The 25,749-nt window shown below is 28.7% G+C and overlaps 3 protein-coding genes across 5 annotated transcripts in view; 1 reads left to right on the top strand and 2 right to left on the bottom strand.

The window, feature by feature from the left end:
* On the bottom strand, positions 1 to 6,656 carry LOC113557718 (E3 SUMO-protein ligase PIAS2-like). The gene is made up of 3 exons (XM_026963276.1): positions 6,221 to 6,656; positions 1,345 to 2,112; positions 1 to 1,280 (listed from the first exon to the last, which is right to left on the bottom strand). Exons 2-3 carry the CDS (start codon positions 2,105 to 2,107, stop codon positions 115 to 117), a joined length of 1,929 nt encoding a protein of 642 aa, XP_026819077.1. The 5' UTR covers positions 2,108 to 2,112; positions 6,221 to 6,656; the 3' UTR covers positions 1 to 114.
* A 1,034-nt stretch (positions 6,657 to 7,690) lies between these two features.
* On the top strand, positions 7,691 to 13,807 carry LOC113554077 (zinc finger CCCH domain-containing protein 18). Of its 3 annotated transcripts, XM_026957769.1 has the most exons (15): positions 7,691 to 8,202; positions 8,707 to 8,852; positions 9,115 to 9,666; positions 9,729 to 10,072; positions 10,141 to 10,270; positions 10,338 to 10,427; positions 10,525 to 10,691; positions 10,754 to 11,068; positions 11,132 to 11,299; positions 11,346 to 11,500; positions 11,979 to 12,105; positions 12,165 to 12,390; positions 12,449 to 12,518; positions 12,585 to 12,661; positions 13,603 to 13,807. In XM_026957769.1, exons 3-15 carry the CDS (start codon positions 9,139 to 9,141, stop codon positions 13,702 to 13,704), a joined length of 2,499 nt encoding a protein of 832 aa, XP_026813570.1. In that variant the 5' UTR covers positions 7,691 to 8,202; positions 8,707 to 8,852; positions 9,115 to 9,138; the 3' UTR covers positions 13,705 to 13,807. The 3 variants fall into 3 exon arrangements, with proteins under 3 accessions (XP_026813570.1, XP_026813560.1, XP_026813576.1); XM_026957759.1 differs by lacking the exon at positions 8,707 to 8,852; XM_026957775.1 differs by lacking the exon at positions 8,707 to 8,852 and having other exon boundaries at positions 7,696 to 8,202; positions 11,358 to 11,500; positions 13,603 to 13,805.
* Positions 13,808 to 16,968: 3,161 nt separating this feature from the next.
* The window catches only part of LOC113554092 (heparan sulfate 2-O-sulfotransferase pipe), a 29,121-nt gene continuing 20,340 nt past the window's right edge, over positions 16,969 to 25,749 (bottom strand). The window contains exons 5-9 of the mRNA XM_026957786.1: positions 25,245 to 25,324; positions 24,835 to 24,991; positions 24,577 to 24,701; positions 17,543 to 17,697; positions 16,969 to 17,470 (exon numbers count right to left, since the gene is read on the bottom strand). Coding sequence (XP_026813587.1) covers positions 17,313 to 17,470; positions 17,543 to 17,697; positions 24,577 to 24,701; positions 24,835 to 24,991; positions 25,245 to 25,324 — 675 coding nt within the window. The 3' untranslated portion in view covers positions 16,969 to 17,312. The remainder of the gene's footprint in view (positions 17,471 to 17,542; positions 17,698 to 24,576; positions 24,702 to 24,834; positions 24,992 to 25,244; positions 25,325 to 25,749) is intronic.

Raw genomic sequence — 25,749 nt, 5'->3', positions numbered from 1 at the left:
TAAATATGTCATTTTAAGAAATATATTGATCCTCCGTGGATTGAACTAAAAATCAAAATTTTAAAAGCTTAAATATATATAAAAATTGCTTACAATATAAAAATAAAAAATAAATTAGGAAGCTTCAGTCGTAGGGGTAGGACTTAAAGGAGGGGATGGACTGTCTATTTCTATTACTACTCCTTGTTCAGAACTGGTAACAGCTTGTTGTGGCTGTACTTGAGCTTGTGGTTTTAAATCAACTACAGCGACTGGCTGTATAGCATCAGCTGCTTGGGCTTCATTTTCCTGCTTATCTTTTTCTGTTGGCGGTTCTTCATCGTCACTTATTGTCAAATCGATAAAAGATGACTTTAAGTTTTCAGATTCTTGGGGTTTGGAACTTTCAGGGCTAGGTTCTGTTTTGGGCTCAATGCATTTTTCATCGTCACTATCTAAATCCACAGAATCAATAGGTTTTACTTTAGTTTCAGGAGTACTATTGGTGTTTTTTGTCTCTTTATTTTCTTCATAAACTATCCATGTGCCATCAGCCAAAATTTCAATTTCTTTAGTGCAGTATTTGAGAGTTGGACTTGAAACAACTTCCAAAAAATAATTTTCTATTTGTATATCATCATACAAACAAGGCTTATTGCAAGTTGGGCACATCCAAGTTGGCTTTTTCTCATTCATCAAAATAAATGTACTAGCATCAAAACACTGTAAATGATCACAGTGAATAGACTTAGCTGGTATTTTCATTCTCATTTTACCCAATGGACACACTAAAGAAAAACGATAAGATGTGGTGGCCAAATCTGGGTCAACATCCGCTAACTTTTTAATAATATAATTTTTGGTCTCTTCTGAACTTCTTCCTCCTTTATCTTGAAGTTTTTTTATTAAAATATCTGATGTTAATTTTTTTACAAGATACATCGCCATAACGTAATTTTTTCCATCAGGGGACCAATTTACAGTTATTGTGTTACTAACAATTGGAGAAAGTTTAATAAGTTGAGTGCAATTGATTGGTCTTGCAGTTCTTCTAGATTCAGTTCCTGGACGAGTATTAGGAGCAGTAGGTGGTAATGGACATGCTTTCATCCCAAGTCGTATATGTAATCCAAGAGGCATATAATCTGGCGACTCATTTGACACAGGCTCTATTAATTGACAAATTCGAATTTGGAATTGATAAAGATATTCATTTTTTCCATGAGAAATATCACGATTCATGGCAACAAAATTGGCTTGTTCAACTGACAGAACAAGTTTGAATGTAGCTTCTTTCATACCTGAAATAAAATAGATATGATATATATAATTACATTTAAAAAAATGATCATAAAATATTGCTACCTCTAGGAACATTTTGTAATGTACATCTGTCCAAGCCACTGAGAAGAGTTGGCTTAATAACTTCGTCAATAACTTCATAAAATGGTAATTTTTTAAACTTGATTTGAGCTACAGTTTCAAGAGATGGGGCATAAGAATTACTTCCACTAGTCGATGTTTTCATATTATCAAATCCCAATGCATCTTGCGATACCACAATATTCACTTGATGATTTGAGGGTAATTGGGTTGATACTATAGTACGAGGTCCAGAAGGCTGATAACTGCCAGATATATACTGAATATTATTATTAGCCATAGTGTTTCCAGGAATAGAATTTCCTCCAATGTGGTTACCATACATGCCTCTTTGCATTTGGGGCATAACTTGAGGTAATCCAGCACGTGCCGTCATATGCATTGATTGTTGAGGATATTGTGGTGGTTGGTACATTCTTTGTTGTGGGTTTTGCATCTGACCCATAGATATCATCTGCCTCTGTTGTTGATTTTGCAATAAACTACGCATCATAATATCATTATTAGGCATATCAGTTTGCACGGAACGATAAATTTCATATATTTTCGCTATATATGCTGCATAGTTCATGTTAGCTGGTCTAGACCTTAACAAATCAATTGCCCGTTCTTTTAGTTCGGATTTTCGACCTGCTTTATTTCGACCAAAAGCTGCCAATAATGCTTGCAAATCATTAGTCCGGAAACTATTCAGCATATTTCTATAACCTTCATCAGAAGATGAATAATTACTTAAATTATTCATTGTTACTAAAAAAAAAAAAAAAAAATATATTTTCTGTTAAATTTATAGTTTGTAATGATCACATAATAAAAATAAATACATCATCTTTAAAATATGGTTTGTTATATCTGTAACCCTTTTGGATTTATAATAAATTATTAAAATCATGGTAACCAGATAAAATCTTGTAAAGGGTAACAACAATTTGAAAGCTCATTCCAAGACTATGTCTAAAAAGGCTTATATAAACAAACCTAGATTAGTTAATGAGTTACACTTTTCTTCAAGCTTATTAAAATACCATAAAAAAATTAATAATTAATAGTGACATGTCACATGCTACTCAATATTTTCTCTACTACATGGAAAACCAATGAATTATTAATATGTTTTTGTAGGTCCTTATTTCTGTTACCTACTTTAAGTTTGGGCATAAAATGTTTAAGTGGCGGTAGGATAATAAGTTTTTGTAAACCTATTTTCCTTGTTTGAGTTTATCATGCAAACAGTTTTGGCATGTTTGCATTTACATTCATCTACCTATAGTTTGACGTTGAGATTTAAATATTTCATATTATTCTTTATCAGTTGTCAACAGACTGAATCGCCTATCAATCAAAAACTGCTCAATTTCTCGATGTTTGATAATGGCACATTTACATTAATTATAGACTTTTCGGTGTTTAGAATTGGAAGTCATAATTACATGTTTCAAACAATTGTACTTATAAGTTGAGTATTAATGTAACTATTATAATGCAAACAGAATTTGAACAAGTGAAATTATGATTAAATAAAAACATGTGATTAAAATGAAAATTTATCAATTAAGTTGGTATGGTAACATTATCATATTATGCATTGGTTGCTAGGGAAAACTTAAGAACTTTAATATAAAATTAATAAAAAAAAAAAAATTGATATATTACCTAATTTTAATAAACTCACTTAAAATTCAATATTTATTTTAATCTCTACCCCATAGTCAACATAAAACCTACAACTACTATTAAAATTATAATTTCTTTAATAATGGATTGATTATATAATATAATATAATATAATTAATATTCTTTGTTTTCACTTTTTGAAATAATTGTTGAGCTATCTTAGTTTTAATACTAAGATTAATTAAATAAAAAAGATAAAATTCATGGGACAGCTATCCTCCTTTTTAGGGGCTGAATTCCATGATTAAAAGAATATTAAAAAGAATTTAAAAAAAAAAAAAACAATTAAATAAATTTACATTACTATTTAATATTTTTTTTATACAAACAACAGGTTAAAATATATTATTTTGTTCTTTTGGTAGACAAATTGAAATTTTGATTTTAAGTCTTAAGATAGTTATAACTTTTAATGTCCATAGATAATATATTATAAGATCTACAGTAGAACCTCGATTATCCAAACTTCCGTTATACGAACCCTTTATTATCCAAACTGCAATTAGCGTATCTGAACGTTTGCGAGACTTGGCTGCAGAAAAGCGTGTTGCAACTTATTGTCAAAAAAAAATCGATAATTTTGTCAAAAAAATATAAATAATAAACATTGTTCTATATACATGTTCTATGTATGTAATGTATTTTTAATAATGTCATCTATGTAATTCTTATAAAATATTTACAATAATAATAAATATGTATGTACATAATATAAAATATTTAACTGTTAAAAAAATATTTTTTTTTTTTTAAATTTTCCAATATCCAAACTTTTGCGTACCCGAACTAGGTGTGGTTCCAATTAGTTCAATTATCGAGGTTCTACTATATATATAAGAAAGGGGATTATGTTCGTTTTCTATGCACATAAAATGCATTGATATTTGAAAATTGCTTATTATTTTATTCTTATTTCATATTTAAAAATAGATTGTTTTTAATAATTTTAAGCATGGAAGCTTTGTAAAATACATTTTACACTGCTAAAAAATTTAATTCATTTTATAAATGTTCTGTATGGTACATTAGTTCCTTTTTAAAGATTGTTTTTTAATTTATACATTTTTATGGGTTCATTGTAATAAATATAAAAAGCTTACAATCGAAAAAAGTTCTTCAGAACTGTCATTCTTCAAAAGGTGTTTTGGTATAAATTCTTTCCTTCTAACTAAGTAACTGGTAATTTAACTTTTAGAATATTTTCTTTAATCTTTACATGGAATAAATGTTTGACATATTAACTATTAATCGTTAAAATTAATGATTTTTGCTGAATAATTAACCTAACAAATCGTCAATCTGCTGACATAATAAACATTAAATGTTAACTGATTTAATTGTTATTTATTACCTACTACAAATTCTTCTAATTATTACAATACCATACTTGTTTAAAATAAAATGTTGACCAGGTAATGAGGACATCATTCCATATTTGTTGTCTCCGTCTTATAACAATATAACACATTTGAGTTCAGCATAATCCATTTTATGCTGTTAGCTTTAATATTATTAAAATATTATATTGAGCTATTAATAAACTTAAAGGTAAAAGTATTGTTCAAGGCATAACATAAACTTTAATTCATATCTAAATTTTAAAATGAGATGATCATTTTAAAATTTTGATATTTTACATGGCTACAACTCAGTTTAAAATTAAAATATCAATAAAAGCCTTATGTGATGTCCATGGGCGCAATTAGGGGGGCTTGGCTCCCCCAGTTCTATCCATAGCCCCCCAGTTTTTAAATGATTTTACTTGAAGCTTATTAAAATTATTGAAAACATTTAATTACAATTAATAAAATAATTTAATATTTATTGACGTTTATATTATATAACAACTCTATTGCAGCTTATTAGTTATAATTGCCAATAGGAAATTGACAGTTTAAGGTAGTTGCATATAATTGTTTAAAAGTCTCAAAAAATGATTTTGATTTTAATTATTTAAGAAAAGTTGTTGAAAACCATATCTATCCAAATTTATATAAGCTGTTACAAATTGCAGTAACAATACCTGTAAGTTCAGCTACATGCAAACGCTCATTTTCCTCAATAAGGCGTATAAAAAATTGGTTAAGAAGCAGTATGGGACAAGAAAAATTTAGTTATTTATCTATTTTATGTATAGAGACATTGCTAATATAATTGACACTCAGGTTATTGTTGATAAATTTTCAAAAAAAGATAGGCGTATTACTTTAATATAAAATAATAATACTATCAATATGTTATGTGTTATGAGTTAAGTACTTATGTAATTTATTATAATAGGTATATGATAAAATATTTTTTTTTACTTTTTACTGCATACTTTTTTTATTTAATATAATTTTGTTTAAAAACATTATTATTATTCATAATAAACAATACTTTTTATTAGTAAATAGGTGTATTATATTTTTAAGCTCTATTTTTATTGATTAGACAGTAGCGTGTTAGGAGGTTATAAGTGTTATGACATCCTCATTTTAATATAAATTTATTATGAGTAAGTATGCATAGCTTATTTTTACTGAATTAATAACCAGGTTACTTAAAACTGTATTGTCAAAACATGCCTACCTACCTTATTTACAAACAATTAAATATTTTGGGCTTTTGCCACATTCCTCTTTAAAAATCTCCTATATAAGCCATTGCTAGGTGATTATGAGGGGTAGAACATTTTTAGATTAAACACAAGATTTATAAATATTTTTAACCCCTCCAGATTTTTGACCCTAGTTGCGCCTATGGTGATGCCTTAGATAATTTTCTTACCATTAAGTCAAATAAGTAAATTTACGCTAATATTAAAGAAAACTGTAAAATATTGATTGTTGTGAACTCAAATTGTCTACGGTATACGTTAGTAAGTCGAAAAGAACATAAGCAAATACGACGTCCTCTTATCTAAATATACAGTAGTAACCATGTACTAAGTAGCAAAAGACGATATTTAACCTTATTACAAACAATAACTAAACACAGTAACCATGAAAAATAAATAACTATTTTAATTTCAATAATCGTAACTATGTATTAGTAGCAAACAGATGGACAGACTTAAAGAGAATATAAGATGTTCTAAACTTAAGTTTTGAAAAACAATCATAGGCGACAAAACAACATTTATGCCTTAATGCCATGATTCCAAAAATTATATTGAAATATTAAGAATGTATGAAACAATTACCTGTAATATTATGGTTTTTTCTTTAAATTGAGTTATATGTCAAAATTAATTTGAGCGATCTCTACGACGTTAGTGACAGTTGTTGAATCTTGGCATCACGCGCTGATTACCATGTGTCAATGTCGCTTCATAACACAAATTGGTTTTGGACGTTTAAGTGAGATAATGTGGTACCAAGAAAAGTATGGAGAACGAAAACGCGGTTATAGCAGTGTTACTGAACGCTGAAGTAAACGTGAAAAATGAAAACCGTTCGTTTCACGTTTGCCGAATGACGATGAATAACAATCATCGATCATCAGCCAAAAATCAATGACAATTTAACAGTCGGAATGACGCTTTAGACCGTGAGTTAGTATGAGAGCCGGATACTCGAAAAGACCGAGAGGGACGCTTTGTAATGGTTGTAACACTTGTGCCTTGTAAATCGTTGGGTGATGTTATCAGATATTCTGATGCCACCATAGGTAGATATATTTTAAAGAAAAACGTATTATTATGTATAGTCTATGGAGGCTACCTTATAATTCTAGTATCCGTCAACAGTGTAGCACTGTAGTCTGTAGTCCCGGCATCCCGCCGTCCCGTCCCGTAAAACCAGTCCTGTCGACGAGTACGATAATTTCACGGCTAAACGAACGCGCACAGAAACGGCAAAAAATCCTAACCAACGGAATTGTTATTTATTATGCACACATGTCACTATCTAGCGGAGTAATGTTTCTAATATTAACAAGGGAACTCATACTATTTTTTTATAGTGTCCAGTAGCGCCAGTAGCGGTAGGTATCATTGTATCAACATTAACTATCAAGAATTCAAGACTTCAAGAGTACCCCGCGTTGGCTCGTCATTATTAAAAATGGGTGTAACAAATACAAATTCGAATTCAATGTTCTATAATATTTAATGACAAATCAATAATCAATGAATTTGATGAACAACTTACTAAGAATTTTGTATTAAAAATTGTCTTAACCACTAATATAAATATTTTGTGAAATATTCAAGTCTATAAATTTATTGAATCAAGACACAAAAACAAAATCGACTGTTTTGAACATGTTGTATTGCCTAACAATTCCCGTTTTTCTTTAACTTGTTTCTGTTCTTTTACTGATTAGGTATTTTATGAAATACTGTAAATGCTTACTTAATGTATGTATTAAACAAATCCATTTTACTACCAAAAACTGTCACTGAAATTGAAAATCGAAGCATTATTTCCACTATTAAATAAATCACAGTCGCACGGAATAGAAATCATTGTAATTTGTAATTATTTATTTCCCCACCAAAATCTAAAACAAGTAAAAATTGCGTCAAAAGTTATAAAAACATAAGTATTTTTTAAATAACATTTAATTTTCAATTGAATACTTTTAGTAAATCATGATTTTATGATTTTTTATCTCAATAGTCATTATATGATCACCCGCTTTCCACCCGACACCGGGCACCGCGGTAATGCATCGTCGTAGCCGGTGCACGCACTGCAGCGCGTCGCTGGTTCACTCACCAACGTCCGTCACTCCGTCGAGGCATCCACAGTCGACTACACCTACAAAATAATACTACGATTGTACGAGTACGACGACGAGTGACGACCGCAGCACAACCGGGCCCACCATTGCCGCTGCCACCGACTGCAACAGTAGCCGTTTACCTAGTCACCGCAGCAATTCCATCACTCGGCCATTTTGATTGTCGTTTTAGCTGCGATTCGACAGGCCAGTCGTTTAACCAGTGTGTGTGTTCGGCGGCCGTTCAGCGCGCGACGCACTCCGTTACCAAGGGCTCCCGCGGACCATCATCATCGGGCGGTCCGAGAATAACAGTCACACGGGGACCCATGTTTTAGCCGCGGTCCCGTTTTGCGTGTGAGCAACGGGCCCTCAGCGCCCTACTATTGCCGCCGCTGCTGCCTAACCACCGAGTTCGGCCCCGGTTAATACAGACACCATCGGAAACGTACCCAAGAGGTGAGCGAACTAGTGTCCTCGCTCGCACTGGGTGACGGACCTATTTATTTATTTTTTATAATAATATATTATGAGGTAAAGGACGACGACGCGGACACACACCGGCAATCGTGTCCGTATACACCGTGCTCGTGGCACGCACGATTCGCCGCCAGTCGTCGTGTGGTGTGTGTGTGTGTCATTTCGCTATCGTTGTTATTAATTATTATTTTCTTATGACGATGGTTATAATAATTATAATAATAATAATAATATGATGTCGAAATATATATCATAATAATATATTATTAACTATTATAATATTATGCATTATAATAACAATAATAATAATATAAATAATTTATTTGTGCATTTTATCTTCTTCTTTATTCAATTAGTTTTCAGCGAAAAAAAATAAAGAGTATTTTTTTTATCGACGACTTTTTTTAACTTAATTCAAGTCGAGAGTACATTTAGATATACCGGATATCCAATTAAATTTGTTTTTTTTTTTACTTTAATCAGTTAGTTTGTGTCGTGAAAGTCTCGTCGATCGCGTGTTGCTCTGTCTTCCGTAAACTTGTTCTAAGTATTAAAGTTATGTATTTATCGACAAAAAGTGTGTTCCCGTTATATATTTCGGCACCTCGATATGCTCGCTGCGATGGAAGGTAAGATCTACCAGAAAACAGCGATCTTTGGGTGGGTTGGGCCTTTTTCAGGATAAATGGTCGTTCTACTGATATAATATAAATTTCATAATTTTATTTATTTGTTTAATTTAAAATTTTTCAATGTTCTAATACATAAAGGTTTCATTTTAAGTTCAGGATTATATTTTTAGACAAATTTCACCTATGCTTCTTATCCTGAACTTTATAGTATTCATAATTTTAAACATAGAATTTTCTAATGGGAATTATGTATGCTTAGGAGCGGTGTATTTAACGTGCACAAATGGAATCAGACAATTCTACAAATTCTGATGACTCGCAATCAAATAACTCAAGCCAATCTGCATCACCAGAAACTGTAACTAGAGAGCAATCTGTCAGCGGTTCACCTTCAGCATCCAGTCATAATTCTGCCCCACAAAGCCCCGACAATAATAGTTCTGGGTCTCAAAGCATAGATAATGGAATACAAAGTCCAGAACAGGACAATGATGATGATGAAGATGATGATGATCCTCAGTCACCTGATAGTTCATCATCTAAATCAAAAAGTCCTGTTGTCGAACCTTGTAGTCCTGAACATCAACAAAATGATGAGCCACAAAGTCCGAGTTCAGAATCTAGCTCATCGAGTCGTGTATCTTCTACAGCTGGTTCTCCTGACAGAAATAGCCATTCTCGACCGTCATCCAAAGTTTCTTCAAGAAGCAATGAATCTGATAAAGAAACAAAAGAACCTCATGATAATTACTTATCGGATGTTTCTGATGAAGACTCAATGGACAATATAAATGATGATAATGCTTCCCAAGTAAAAAAAAATTATTTACGTAGTTGAATATGTATTATATTATTTTATTTTTTTTTTTACAGAAAAGTGCAAAAGAATGGAAAAGTGATAATGATACTCATTCTCCTTCGAAAGAAATTGTTATTCCAGTTAATGGTCATAACAATGTGGATGCTAAGATTGAGCCTAATGTAGTTAATGACCCTGAAGAACCTTTAGACTTTGAAGCTGAAGACGGAGAAGATGGGGAATGCGATGAACCAAAGCCAGTTAAAGACGAGACTGAGGTTGAAGAAGAAAAAGAACCTGAAGAACTCGAAGAAGGTGAAGTTTCTGATGAAGGTGAACATCGCCCAGAAGAGACAGAACCCAGGCCGATATGTCGATTTTACTCGAGAGGTCAATGTACATGGGGTGCAAGCTGTCGGTGAGTAATATGCTGATAAAAATATTAAATTAAGCCCTAAATGAATCTATCAAGAATGATCTATTTAGATTTTTACATCCGGGTGTCGCTGATAAAGGCAATTATTCAATGTTTGAAATGGTACGCCCAATACCACCACCTGGTAGTTTACCATCGTTTTATCCAAATGATTCTTATCGAACACATGAAAGAACTTTGGTAAATATTGTTTTTAGTTAATCTTTTTTAAAATATAACATCAGCATAAGGTAGTTATATTGATTAGATTCCTGGAGGTCCGATTGCACCAATAAAAAAAGATGATATACCACCTGTTGAAACTGCTTGGGAAAGAGGATTACGTCAAGCTAAAGAGGTAAAGAGAATACTTTTATTCATAATATAAAACTGTAGAATAGTAATTAAATGAAAAAATAATTCTCAAATTAAATATTTATATTGCATAATATTAGATACTTAAAAAGTCTAATAAAAAAAAAGAAACTGATATTGACTTTGAAGAAAAAAAAATGAACTTAACATCAAATCAAGAAGAAGTAGAAAAAGAAAATGATTACTATGCGCAGCGTCCAACAAGTCCAACTGCTTCACCTGCACTAAGCCCTCCTATTGAAAGATTGTTAGTACAAAAAAAAAAAAAAAATTAAGTTATTTTATTTTATTTTTTTATTTTTATAATAGCAAACCTGATTTAGAAGCTCGGCATCATAGGGGTCCTCCTCCAGATGCTTATGTGGATGAATTTATGCCACCACAAGTAGATTTTTACCATCACCGACCAGAATTTTGGCCTCCCCATCATGGTCGTCCTTTACCACATTTTCCTCCTGGACATCCAATTGATTTTCATGCTCCTCCACGAAGAAATCCATATTATCCATATCCACCACCTGAACCTTATTATCATCCCGGTTTGAAACCTCACCATCGAGGTTTGCCTCCTAAGTACCCTCCTAATAGAGAAGTAATAATGCAGCGCTCTGAAAAATCATACAGGTATGATATTTTATTTATTTAAATTTCTTTAATAGCTATATAAATATAATAAATTAATTGTAGTCCTCAACCTTCTGGTCATCGTAATAGAAGAGATAGATCATCAAGTCGACCACGAAGAGGAGATGATTGGTCTGATCCATGGATGAGATCTAAATCACCTGGAGGTCGATCTAAGCTTAGAGGAAGAAAGAAGTCTTATTCTTCTCATTCTTCATTCTCATCTTCGAGGTACTAAATAATTTTAATATTTTATCTACTAAATGACATTTTACAGTAATGTTAACAGATCCAGCAGTAGTTCAAGTAACTCAAGTTATAGCTCGCGTAGTCGTTCAAGAGGTAGATCTAATTCAATTACAAAAAATAGGAAGAAAGCACCTCCATTATCATTTAAAACATCTCCTGGTCGTAAAACTAGTAGAAAGCCAGGTAATTATTATTACATTAATTCTTTAAATAAAGAGGTTTAAAAACTTGCTTAAATTCTTAGTTGATAAAATATTTTATACATAGTAATCAGTATATTTTAGTGATTATATTGTTTTGGTATATATTTTAGCATATTGACATTGTTTACTGATGTTCATGTATGAATTAAAGTTTAAACTAGATAATTATTGTTAATTTGTGTTAAATAATATATTTTTTAGATTTATCAAATAACTAATTTACTTAGTTTAAGTTAAAAATAAATCCTAGCATTTAATAAATAATAACTAAAGTTATATTCCATACTCATTGTTTATTTTACAAGTATTGTTTTTATATCTATATTAAATATAAAACCAAAATAATATTTTGCAAAAATAATTGTTTTGTGTGTTTGTTATATTAATTTAAAATGCTATTTTAATTAATGTTAGTTTTTTAATAATTGTATACATGCCATCACTATTTTTTATTTTAGAGAGAAATCCTTCTCCAGATGCATTTGACAAAAAACCAATGAGTCGATCAATGAATCCCCCAGTGCCAACCAATAGATGGTCTGTTTCTCCAACTAATACACCAGCTTCTATACAACCTGTACAGAGGTAGACTATATTTTTTACTGTATATTTTTATAAAATATTATATTATAACATTATTTTAGAGCCAGACAAATGCCAATGCCACCTAGGTTTGCAGTAAATAAATCAAGTGGGGTTAAGTCTCCAGCTACTACTCATACCTCTTCATCTTCATCGAGCAGTGAATCAGCCTCTGGATCAGGTTCTTCAGAATCTTCTGACTCGAGTGGTTCAGAATCTTCATCTGAAGGAGGAAGTCCAAAACAAAAAAAACTAGGATTGTCTCCCAATAAATTGCTTAAAAAAAAAGTATATATAAACATACAAGTTAATTGTAAATATTTATATAATTATCAATATTATTTAGATGCAGAAAGCAGAAATGAAATTAAATAAGAAGAAAATGGCAGCTCCAATCGTCCCTTCAGTTAAAAAAGGTAAAATTTATGATATATATATTAAAAGTTCAAGAAATAAATTATAGCTATTTTAACATTTTTTAGAAAAATCAATTTCTCAAGGAAAAAAGAGATCATTAGAATCCGATAATGATGATACTAAAAGTTCTTCTCCTCCAAGAGTAAGTACTTTCATATTATGCAATATTTTAGAACACTTCATCTGCATGTATAGTCTCCGTGTTATAAATGTAAACATAAAAATGCATTCAGCAGAACCAATTTTGCATTATTAACTTTAATTTTAAAGTAAATTACCTATTATCAAACTTAGGTATTAATATTACTTAGGACGCCTCAAGCATTTACTCAAATATTGTTTACATTGTAGTATAAAAACTAAATATAATTCCACATAAGTTTAGTACAATTTGAATGTTTCCATGTAACTATTACATAATATAAGATAAAGCCTATGAGTTTTCCCAGTGTTGCTTATGACTATGTTTAAGTATTGCAGTTGCAATACCTAATGTATAGGTGGATGATGCTGTGATGGACACTGGTAGCCTATAAGATATTTGAATATATAACAATATACAATTTTTTCCATATTTTAGTATAATAAATTTACTATTTACTAGTACTAAATTATATATTATTTTTAAATAAAATATAATAAAAGTATAATATAATATTTTGTTGAGTAGACAACTTATAATAAATGTTGATAAAGAATCTACTTTTTGGTTATTGGTTTTACAATTTTTAACAGTTAAGGAACTTTTTTTTATATTCATAATTTTATTAAACAATTGTACTAACAAAATTGTTTGTTTTACATTAAGTACCAATAGGTATATTTTAAATCATTTTTATACCTTATAAAATCGCAGTATTTAGTAATTTTTTTTTTTAAATCTATATATTTTTATTATTTTTACTACCTATTGTAATAGTTTTTTGTGCATCAAATCCGTGCTATATTAATAAACATTAAGTTATTAAATGCAAAAAAGTTTAAAGTTGTATTAAATCATACTAATAGTTTTTAAGTTGGCTTTTTTAATAGGTATTTAATTCAAATAATAGTTTTATTAAGATAAATATTATTTTTTTATAGAAGAAAGGAGGAGCAGCACCATCAAGACGAGAAGAGTTGTTAAAACAATTGAAGGCTGTAGAAGATGCCATTGCTCGTAAAAAGTCCAAAGTAGCATTGTAAATAATTTTATTTATTTAAACAATATTAATTCTCGACTTAATAGTTGATAATTCTATATTATGTATATAGTTTTAAGTACATTAGTATTTTATCATTAAATGATTTTTATCTCATATACATATAATTTAAAAAACAAAATGTTTTAATTTTAAATTATGTTGTATGTGAGATTGTCAATTTTTTTATATATAAATATATATGACAATATTAATGATATAATTAAAAAAAATTTGAAAAAAATGAATGATTTGAGTGTTTTAAGTCGAGGTTACATTCCAAATGCACTGCTCCATATTAATAATTTGAGTTCAATTGGAGAATCTAAGTTTTAAATATTTGTGTTTCTAAAATTAGAATATATACTCGACTTATATGTTTATCTTAAATGTATTTTATTTTATAATTGTTGTTCTTTTATTGACAAATTGAAATGTTGAATTATTTAAATGTACAACAAAACTGTTAATTGGTAAAATTGAAATATATCTTATAATTTCTAATATTGTGTAACATAAAACAATAATTGCATAACACCTACAATATTAAGGTTGAAGTGTATGAGAAACTTTTTATAGATATTCAAAGAAAATTTATTTTGTTGTGTTACAAATTCAATCCTAATCTCTGTCTATATAGTCGCTGCCTGAAGAATCAATAGAATTCTATTTCTTTAATAAAATTGTTCCTCACAATGTCTTTCATAACTTACTGACTAGCAGCTTGAATATATTGTAATTCATGTTCTGTAAACCTATCTCTCTTTTTAACAAAATCAATGGTTTTAAGATAAACGTAATTTTTAGTTTTCTATTAACATTAAATATAAATTACAATAGTTCACTTTAGAATTTTAGATGTTCCGTTTAAAAGAACCTCAGTTTGTAATATTCAAACTCTGTTAGGATGATGTTGAATCTTCTTATGATATGCTGACCATAGCTATAGATGATAATATCTTTATTCATAATTTTAAACCACTACAGAAATTTTTGCCCTTTTCAACATTACTTCCAAATTGAACAGCCTGGTATGAAAAAAATAAACTAATAGAAGTTTTATTCGTTTTTTCTATTGATGATTACTTAAACCATACGTGTTTAGCATATTTTTATTATGTATTTCAATATTACAATAATAATACATAATATATTGTTAAGTAATGTAATTATGTTATCAAATTTCGTTTCGTAGGTAACTTGTACAAATAAATAAATAAACGATTGTGGTGTACATTGAGTAGCCTATGTACAACGCCTTTTAATCATAATTCAACTTCGTATTCTTTAAAGTTTAGACTATCAGTACTACCTTGCTAGGATAGTGTGAAGGATTATACAGTAGTTATGGCTTTCTTATATGTATTTTGGTCCTATTGTTTATAAAAAATAAATATAATAACCGGTTAGCGTGTTGTGTATTACATAAATTAAAATGAATGATTGATTTTCAGTATTCGAATACCAAAAAAATGTTATGCGATCTTGTTTTTATTTATTTATTATTACAGGAGATTCGAATAGACAAAACACTGTTGAATGGAACTTATACATACACCTTTGGATAAAAAAATCAGTAATGACTTAAAACAGTCGATAGTTAATGTTTACAAGGATTATATTTATTACAGTTAGAAATTCTTGAATTTGTCAAAATCATAATAATAATTGAAAATTATATGTATTTATAATCAATAAAAATAAAGCTAAACTAATTTATGACATAATGACATCATGAGGTAAGACAAAAATTACTAATTTTCAAATGATAAATAAATCGAATCCAAATTCGTAGTGATACTTAATATTTTTACATGTTTTTGAAAGAAAAAAAACCAATCATTCTTTACTTATCATATTTTTTAAAATATTTTATTATAGGTACCTATAGTTTTATACTAGGGTCTAGGATTTGTTCATTAACAAAGAGAAGGCATTTAGCTTAAGTTATCTATTTACTAATTGAATTTATAAATAAAATAAAAGAACAATTTATTAATAACACTTGGAGGAGTTTCATTAAGTAGTGCAGCAATTTTTAAGAGAACGTCAGACGTCGCGTATAACAATATATTATATATACAATGAATACATCAACGATTAGAACACTACGTCCTCGTGAATATGGATTGTTAAGAAGATTCCTGTCAATGAATATAATGATATTAGTACTAAATATGGGAATACAGTGCCTAAGGTTAATTGATTTAGTTCTTAGGCCTTGTGCATTCTAGTAAAATATTTTTAGATTGAGTGGAATTTTTAGAAAATGAATCAGAAGGGGGTTCACATTAATTGATGTATTTGAGTGTTTACATGGAAAGTCAAAACAGTTATTAATTGTTGAGATAATTTTTGCACAGTATATGCAAGTAAAAAGTAAAATTAATTGAGTGTTATTCATTAATATGTATAGGCCATCTGCATAAATTAGCTTTTCTCACAGATTATGAAAATTTATTTTACTTTTCAACATGTTTACCACTTTAAATCATAAATGGAACCCTATTATGGTATCTGATAGTAATGTTAAGATCACCTTTGTATAAAAAGGTGAAGCATGATTAACACAAGATCGCTTCCCAAAATTGGAATTTGTTACAAATTATAGAGCAAGCTCTAAAAGAAAACAAATATTTCATATAACGCGTTTTACTTAGTCGCTTGTTTAGGTGTTTGTAAAAAATGTACGTAAAAATGAACGGGCAGAGTACGGTAATGAGTTCTACGCCATTAACCAGACTACCAGGATGTTGGTCTCAATCAGCCGTCTTATCTCCGGCGCTAGCTCGAAATATATTGAGTCCAAATTACTTTTAAGATTGATAAATAGCAGCAAAGGCCAAAGGATATCTCAGAGTAATATTTGACAAAAAGTCTCTCGCAAATAACGAAAAAATTATGTAATAAATAATAATGATTTTAAAATACAACTCAATATAAACGCGACTGTGGCAAGCAAAAGAACATAACAAACTGGAATTATTTTTCAAATCACAGGAAATTATTTATCGTATATTTAGAGAAAAAAAGTAACTAGTATTCGGTAGGTAAATTAAACATAATATATTATGATAAAATTGATTTATCTTTGATTTGTAATAATTGTATATTATTTAAAATTAATTTTAACAGATAGTTAACAATTAATATTTCATAATTTGGTACATAAATATAAGCACAAACAAATATATGTGCAGTGATGTGTATATATATATAATATTATAAAGGTAATAATTATATTATGTTTACACTTTAAGTGTTTAAGTACGAAGAAAAAACAATAAATATAATATCATTATTACTTTTTTCATTACTAAAATTAGAATCTATGCTAGACATAGGTAATATTATAATACGTATGTACGTATGTTTATCTTAAATTTATTTTGTCTTGTATAATTGTTGGTATTATAATCTTATGTTAATTGATGTTGAAATAATTAAGTATACAACATACCTAACTGTTAAAAGGTAAAACTAAAACATAACTTTTTATTTTTAATATTGTATAACGTAAAACAATAATTATTGCGTAACACGCGCGAGTTTAAAGGTTGAAGTGTACGAGGAACTTTTTATCGACGTTCAGAGAAAATGTATTTCGTTATGTTATAAATTTAACGCTAGTCTCTGTCTATATAGCCGCTGCCTGCAGAATTGGTAGAATTCTATTTCTCTGGTAAAATTCTTCCTCACAATGTCTTTCACAGCTTCGCTGACTAGCGGCTTGAACGCATTGTGATTGACCTTGTGTAATCCCATGTCTCCTGTAAACGAAATCGACGGTTTTAAGATAAACATGGTATTTAGTTTTATTTAAACATTGAATTTAAATTTACCGTAATATACTTGGGACGCTCCTCTGAAGAATCTCGGTATGTAATGTTCGAACACTGTTAGAGTGACGTTGAAGTCTTCTAATACGCCGACAACCGCGTACTGTTGTTCCACAGAACGTTTTGCCCTTTCCAAAGCTCCTTCGGAATTGAACGGACTATGGATAAAAAAAAAATACAATAAAAACCAATTTTCAAATTTTTATTTAACACATTATTTTTTAAGAAAACACTAAAACAAACTATTCAGTTGAACGATAACCGAATAATACCCGTTTGACATATATTATAATCTGGATTATATTGTTTTATACGTTTTAATCGTACACTAATACTCTGTTGTACTCTGACTTATTTTTATTTATACTTATCGCAACAACACATTAAATAAAAGAATATTATATCATTTATAATTAATTTATACATATTATAATTATTTAAATATTTTGTTAATTCCTCGCAAATAATCACAAATAAGAATTTGATTACTTAAAGATTTTTAAATTATGATTTATAAATGTATTGTGGATCCGTAATGACCTTAATCTTTTTGAACTTTTTAGTTAGTGTTAGTCTCAATTTTGTTTGATCGACCTACTGCGGTTGTACTATATTAGGTTACAATAATATAATATAATCTGCGTATACCTACGATTTAATTAATTTTAATATCACCGAGTATGACATTTTTAATTTTTTTTAAATTACTTTCCCAGCTGTATCCATAACGTACATGTATGTGACACTAAATTTTAATATATACGTATATAGTAAACACTAAAGGTGAATAATGTTCTGCGAAGAACGAATGTATACTTAATGTACAGCTATAAGCATATTTAAGCTATTATTATTATTGTACGACGTACGCTAGATCTTAGATGTAACGACGTAGATTTGTTGAAACTGTAATAATAATAATACATAAATTTAATATAATAAAATATTATGCGTAAACTATTGTCGTGTTGAATGCACGTAATATTGACAATACATCATCTATAAGTTCCTATCTACATCGATGGTGAATATCTTAGCAGTAAATAAGACGCGTTTACGGTACTGTCCATTATATATACCCATAACGAACCCGTTTAGTAACGTGTAAGGCCGGATTTGTAAAGAACTGTGGGTGGGTACTGCGCTACTACTTAAGCTACCTATTCATTTTTCGTATTCCGAATGCACGTCAGAATACAATATTGTTGTAATTCAGAATACGTACATATCGCATAGTGTTGTATCGATAAGCTAAACCCACTTTTCAAATATTAAATCGTTGTGTTTTTAAAATCATGAACAATGAGGCCACAACTGTGCTAGACGAGATGATTGAAATTTAAAACGTCAATATAGTGAATCAGAAACATGTCTTATTACTACCAATAGACTATAATACGTGTATAGCGACGAGCCCGAGCAGTATACAATTATGTAGTTGACTCCACAATTAAGATCACGCAAAGATATATACGACATATATATATATAATATGACCTATGTATGTGCAATTCTATAGGTATCGAATCGATAAAATGTTTTTGTTCAGGATAGATTAAGATTATCCAAAAGGCCAAAACTGTACTCGGAAATATATTTTGATTACGTATAAATGTGAATATTTCTATAAATACCGTACGTAGCGTATGTACCTAATCGAACGAGTGTACGACAAGTATAAAAATAAATACCTAATCGAAGTCGTTTTAAAACGAGGGAAAATAGCTCTTTGGGTAATCAGGTGTCGTTTGCCCAACTGATTGTTAGCGGTTTCACCGCAGAAGGCCAGAAGACCTAATTATTTTCTTTTGTTTATATAATTTTATAATCTTACATTATTAGCTGTAATATATAGAGTATAATAAAAATACTAAAAATAATTTAATAATTATGTGCATAGCATAATAACATTATAATAGTTCAACTAGAGACGGCCTAAACCAAGTTCGTCGATGTCTGATGTCTGAACACTAACCGTCTGGACGTCATAATATTATTATTATTTATTATTCCTAATCGTTAAATTATTATATAGTTATTAATTATTAGTTATTAGATACGCTACAGTTCAAATTGGTAAATAATCCATCGAGACTCGACACTCGAACACTAATACACTATATTGTAAAAAGGTAGCGCCTATAAACAGGTTATAAATTATAATATAGACACCATTATACTATTATTATGCATATACAAGGTAATTTTGTTAAAGCTTATTAAATATACTCGTTTTCTCGAAAAATATTAACAGTTTTGGAAATATTTTTTTACACGATTTGAAGTACCTAATTAGGCACTCGTTATAAAATGTATAATACATTTTATTTTTCGTTTATATAAATTTTAAGTTTTTACTGTTTTGAATAACAAATTTTTTATTTCATTTATTTCAAAACAATATTTGTCTGCGTATTTCAATACATAAAAGTGAAATTTCAAACGAGATATTTAATATATGTACCTAACTTTTAAGTTCTTATAACAATGGGCAATGGCTATAGGATTTTAATAACCTACAAATTACAATATTGAACAAATTACCTATATAGGTAGAGTAGTTTTTCATAACATACAAAAATTTGTACCTAAAAATTAAAAATGTCAACTTTAAAGTATAAATATTGAAATTAGAAGGTGTAGTATTAAAATAAAATTATTCAACGCTCAAGAGCCAATTCCATCACACGCCGTAACACATTTTAATTAAGAGGCGAATTTCAAAAATTGATCCAGCTTGAAATCCACGGGAGAAAATTGTTTAAAAAACATTTTATATATTTATGTAAATATAAAATAAAACTTAAGAATTACTGAACTTTAATAAAACTATGAAAATAATCTTAAGACTAGACAGAAAAATACAATTTATAATTTTAAACTCCTTGATGTCTAAATTGGATATTATATTATACTTTGAATACTGTGTTATAGATAATAGTTAAAAAAAAATGCATTAAAATTCTAGCACTTCAGATAATAACTTTGATTAATTTCTTACTATATAATGAAAAATTAATTTTTTATATTGAAATCAGTTAAAAAAAAATTTTGCTTCAATATATTTAAAGTTAAAAATGCATATTGTCAAAAGTCAGATTGACAATGTCAGTCAAATAACTAAATATTTAAAAAATAGTATAAAAATGTTGATTTGTAATAATTTTGAAATTAAAATTATCTAAAATAAATGTTTCCACTCGTTAATTCATTTCGATAAAATACGAGTTATCTTTTAAAATTATCTCCTTATAGTTGTATTATATTTTATATATATATATATTACTATTATACACAGTAGCTACAGTCGCTACAGAGGTAAGATACGTAAGTATATACTATATAGACGATGTACGAATTATGATTACCTTTATGTAGGCAGTTACATATCTATCTCGTACACTACATTATCCATCACAATCATTTTGTATCGAGGGACATTTATCAGAAATCGTGTGTGAAAATAAAAAACACTAGAAAGTTTTGTCGGAGAGAGTATATCCTAGGTAACTACCTCTAGCTATGTATTATAATAATATATTATATTTTGTGGTATGTCATATACTTGATTATATTATATTAGTCCATAATAGTGCATTACCAGCTACAGTATTAGTAGTTATTGGAGTTGTAGTTTCTTGTATGTATAATATAATATTATATGTGAATGCTGCGGGATCGTGCAGTAAACGTGAACCGAAATTAAAGTTATTCATCATTACCTACGTATAGTACGTTGCCGCAAAAATATCAAACACCCTGTCGCGGTTTATCGGACGTCGCGTCGGCGTACAATAAATGATAATAATGCAGTTGTAATAATAATCTCACCTACAAAGAATTATTTTATTATAATCACGAACGATTTGGTCCGTGTTGCACGAAATTTGAGAATTCTCATTATTAGGTACCTACGATAATATATCAAACTGATAGCCAAACGACTCCTATTGACCTATTACACATGATGTATACCAATTCATGTACAATATATAAAAAATTAATCTTAACTTAGAAGTAAGTAAGTGACATATGATTCAAATACTTAAGAGGACGTTATACCCGCATGTGTTGTTTCTGTCTCACTAATGTAGATCATAGCAAATTTTCGTTCAGCAGAACACGTTTTGTGATGTTAGCTTTAATATTAGAGTAAATTTACCTATTATCAAATTTAAAGGTAAGAATATTATCTAGAAAATGTCATATGATTTTATTGGTATTCTCATTTTAAAGTGAGTTATGAATATTTTAAAGTTGTAATATTTTACATAGCTATAACTCACTTTAAAATGATAATATCAATAAAAGCATATGACATTTTCTAGATAATATTTTTACCTTTAACTTTGATAATAGGTAAATTTACTCTAATATTAAAGCTAACATCACAAAACGTGTTCTGCTGAACAAAAATTTGTTATGATCTACATTAGTGAGACAGAGACAACACATGCGGGTATAACGTCCTCTTAATCAAAACTTGATTTAATATTGATGATTTTTATAGAATAGATTACATTATTATCGAGAAATTCAAATTTATACATTCCAACATAAAATTATGCTTATAGAATTGTAATTTTTTATAAGTACTTTATTGATATAAATATATACCACCTATGTAATGTACCTATTATCATTATTATAAGTCTTAAAATAAGTGATAATTAATTGTTTTTTTATTATTATTATTATTATTTAAGTTGGTTATATGCTAATAAGTATTTTTATTTTGAGAGGATAGACCAAAAATTCCGTGCTTACACAACTCATAAAAATGTTTTATTACTCCTATGTGTATTAGACTAGTTGATGGAATGATTACTCCGACACCTAAATAGTAAATTTTATTTTTGTTACTATTTAAAATTCATTAGCTATTAGTGTATTATAGCCTATCGCCGTATCACAATTAATAAAATACCGACGAAAAATATACCTATTACATAGGTATTATGTTTTTTTTCAAATTTTGAACGAGCTTAAAAATCTCAAAATCAATTAAATTTATGTTAACGTTTATATTATTTTTTTCTTTATTTCTCCTGAAACCTTATGTATAACTTTTGGTTTTATAATATTTGCAACATTGTTATTGTATAAGGCTGTTACCTTATATTACTTCTATCTATTACCTACTTACTTATTATTTTTTAAATAAAATCTTAAAAATTAATTTTCCTATATATAGTAGACCCCGTTTATAAGACTCACGGTTATAAAGTTCAGCGCTTATTAGACTCAAAATCGTCCGGACCGGACGTATCAAAATAAATTGAAAAAAAAATCGGTTACAAGACTCAAATTTCTTAAAATAAATAGTCGAAAATAAACTTTTTTGATTATAATTTATAAATAAATTGGTATTGAAAAATTAAATAATATTCGTATTGATTATTTCTAGTTTCTGTTGGTACCTTATAACGTATAATAATTTTTATCGCAGATAAAAGTTCACATTTATCGCAACGATTATCGTTATTATATTATCGGACTATTAAAATACAATAAAAAACAAACTAAAATTACAAATTTTTTTCAAAATAAATAATAAATACATTATACATACATCCTTTATAATTTTTTATTAATGTATAATTTTTATAATATTTTTATATGTAATATTTACCTATTATAATTTTATTTTTTTTTATCATGATTATTAAATTTATTCAATTATAAGTATGTAATATGTAATATGTGTTAAAGTATTAAAATTAAAACAAAATATGTAGTAAAATAAAATTTATAAATACGTAATTAATTTATTTTCCACTTCGCCTATAAGATTCATTCGGTTATAAAACTCACTTTGTGCTGGTCCAAAAGTGAGTCTTATAAGGGGCGTCTACTGTATTTATTTCTGCTATGTTATGTATGTAACAGCTATAATTTATGTTTTTTAAATCACCTCCATCCCTGAACGGTTCAGGGTGGGCAGGATGTCCCGTCTATATAAATCTGCACACGTATACACTGCGTCACTGCGTACACGTATATGAAGTACCTCGTATAATATTGTATTTTAAACGTTTGACGATTGCTATGTTGAACATCCAACATGTGACAGGTTTTATTTTAACCGGTTCACATAATACGTATACATGGAAAAATCGTATCAGCAGAATATATTACAGCTTAAGGTACATTTTTATACATCGGATAAGAGTAATGGGTGTGGGATATCAAGTGGTCCATGTAGTATTAGGCTAATTAATAGGTTCTGTTTGATCGACTTATGTATAAATAATAAATATGTATATTTAACACAAGTTATTAATACACGAGAGTTGAGTAGGTATGCGGTTCAAAACCAATTTATTTATTTTGATATTTTTTTTATGATTAAAACATTTTGTAAGAATTGAGTATCTACAGTTCTAGGTGATAAATAAGTGTATTATTAAAATAAATTATTTACGAATAGTAAGCACGACCCGATTTAATCTGTAAAATGTTTAAAAAAACAATGTAAAAAAACACGGCACGGTACCAAACTCTTTGATTGTGAGTTGTAAGTTGTAACAAAGTTTAAAAAAACATTTTCATTTAATAATTTATATTATTTTTTTATTTTTTATTTATAAAATAATATTCGGCGCATGTATTAATTTTTTCAAGCATATAAGTGCGTTCCGATAATTTTAATTGTATACATTTTTGGGACCTATAATAGGTATAATAATATAAACCAAAAATATCTTATTAGATATATACAATACAAACATGAATTTTAATATATATTGTATATATAATTATTGCATCTAAATTCTTAGTTAGAATCGTAACTTATGTTAAATGTATAACTACTATAACACGACATCACGACGAAATGTATATAAATGTTATTTTATTTAAGTTTGAAAAAAATGCCCATAATAGTAAGTCAAGTAGATACCTAGTTAAATACTTAGTAATTATTATGTTTAACCGATATACAAAGTCCCGTCTTCCGTAATATATATTTATATTAATTTTATAATATATGAGTATACAGCTAAAATATAAATATATAATGCAGCATTTAAACTCACGTGCATTCCTCGTCATGTCCGCAAAAAAACATCGTCTGTCGCCTGTGGTCACTGATCCCTTCGCGTTTTTCACCTTGCGTATACCTACACTCTCTGTCGCCACGAAGAACACAAGTCTCGAAATCCTATAGGTGTAAATAAAAAAATAAATAAATCAACTCATCATCGTTTGACAAACACGCATTCACGCATCCAATCGGCAATCGGTTAGAAATTTAATATGCATGTGCCGTAAAATAACGGTATTTTTTTTTTTACTTTTTTTAACCAATTCGGATCTGGCAACGGCGTGTCGGGAAACGCGTGCTTCCTCTCCACATAGTACCACGGCGCTCTAATGTAGTAGTACCATGAGATTACTCGTTCCACAGGGTCCCTCACCAGGTTAATGTAAATAGGTTCGGGCAAGTAAAATCTAAATGTATTCATACCACGACACAAACATAAAAAATATACTAATTATAATACAGTACAAGAAAACGTGTTAAACTCCCTATCACTCCCTCTCTATATTCCTTTCTCGCTTCTCTTTCACTCTCTCTCTCTCTCTCTCTCTCTCTCTCTCTCACCCTTTCTCCGTTGCTCTCCGCACGAACCATAATTTTGATACAAACATTTATATATATATATACACACATAATATATATTTATATCAATAGTATTATTACTTGGTAAAGTTGACGAAAGATATGTGTTTTATGAAAACTGAAGGCGTGTCGTACTTCGACACCATAGACGCCACACGAAGCTGAAATAAAATAAAAAAAAGTTATACACAGTTATTATAAACTATATAGTCATAATAATTAGTCACATAGCCGATCGAGAAGTAATCGTCGGAATTATATACAAATGTTTTATGTAAATCGATATAAATATGTATCATATATGATATATATTAGTATATTACATATAATATGAAATATTATCTTTAAAAGTAATCGAAAATATTTTTAAAGCGGTGTACTAGCAATAAATTATTGAAACAATACATATTGTTGTACGTTATAATATATAAGAAATAATAATTTTGAAAACAATAATTGTATTATGTGTGTATAATGTTGTATATGATATGTACAAGTATAACTAAACTAACTACTAAGTTAGATAGGTACATAGATTCGAGTAAAAACATACTATACATTACTGTAATATATTCACCAAAGAAAA

The sequence above is a fragment of the Rhopalosiphum maidis genome, chromosome 4, assembly GCF_003676215.2.
Source record: "Rhopalosiphum maidis isolate BTI-1 chromosome 4, ASM367621v3, whole genome shotgun sequence".
Taxonomy (NCBI): Eukaryota; Metazoa; Arthropoda; class Insecta; order Hemiptera; family Aphididae; genus Rhopalosiphum; species Rhopalosiphum maidis.
The sequence above is the reverse complement of the archived record's forward strand: the minus strand, read 5'-3'. Positions and strand labels throughout refer to the sequence as shown.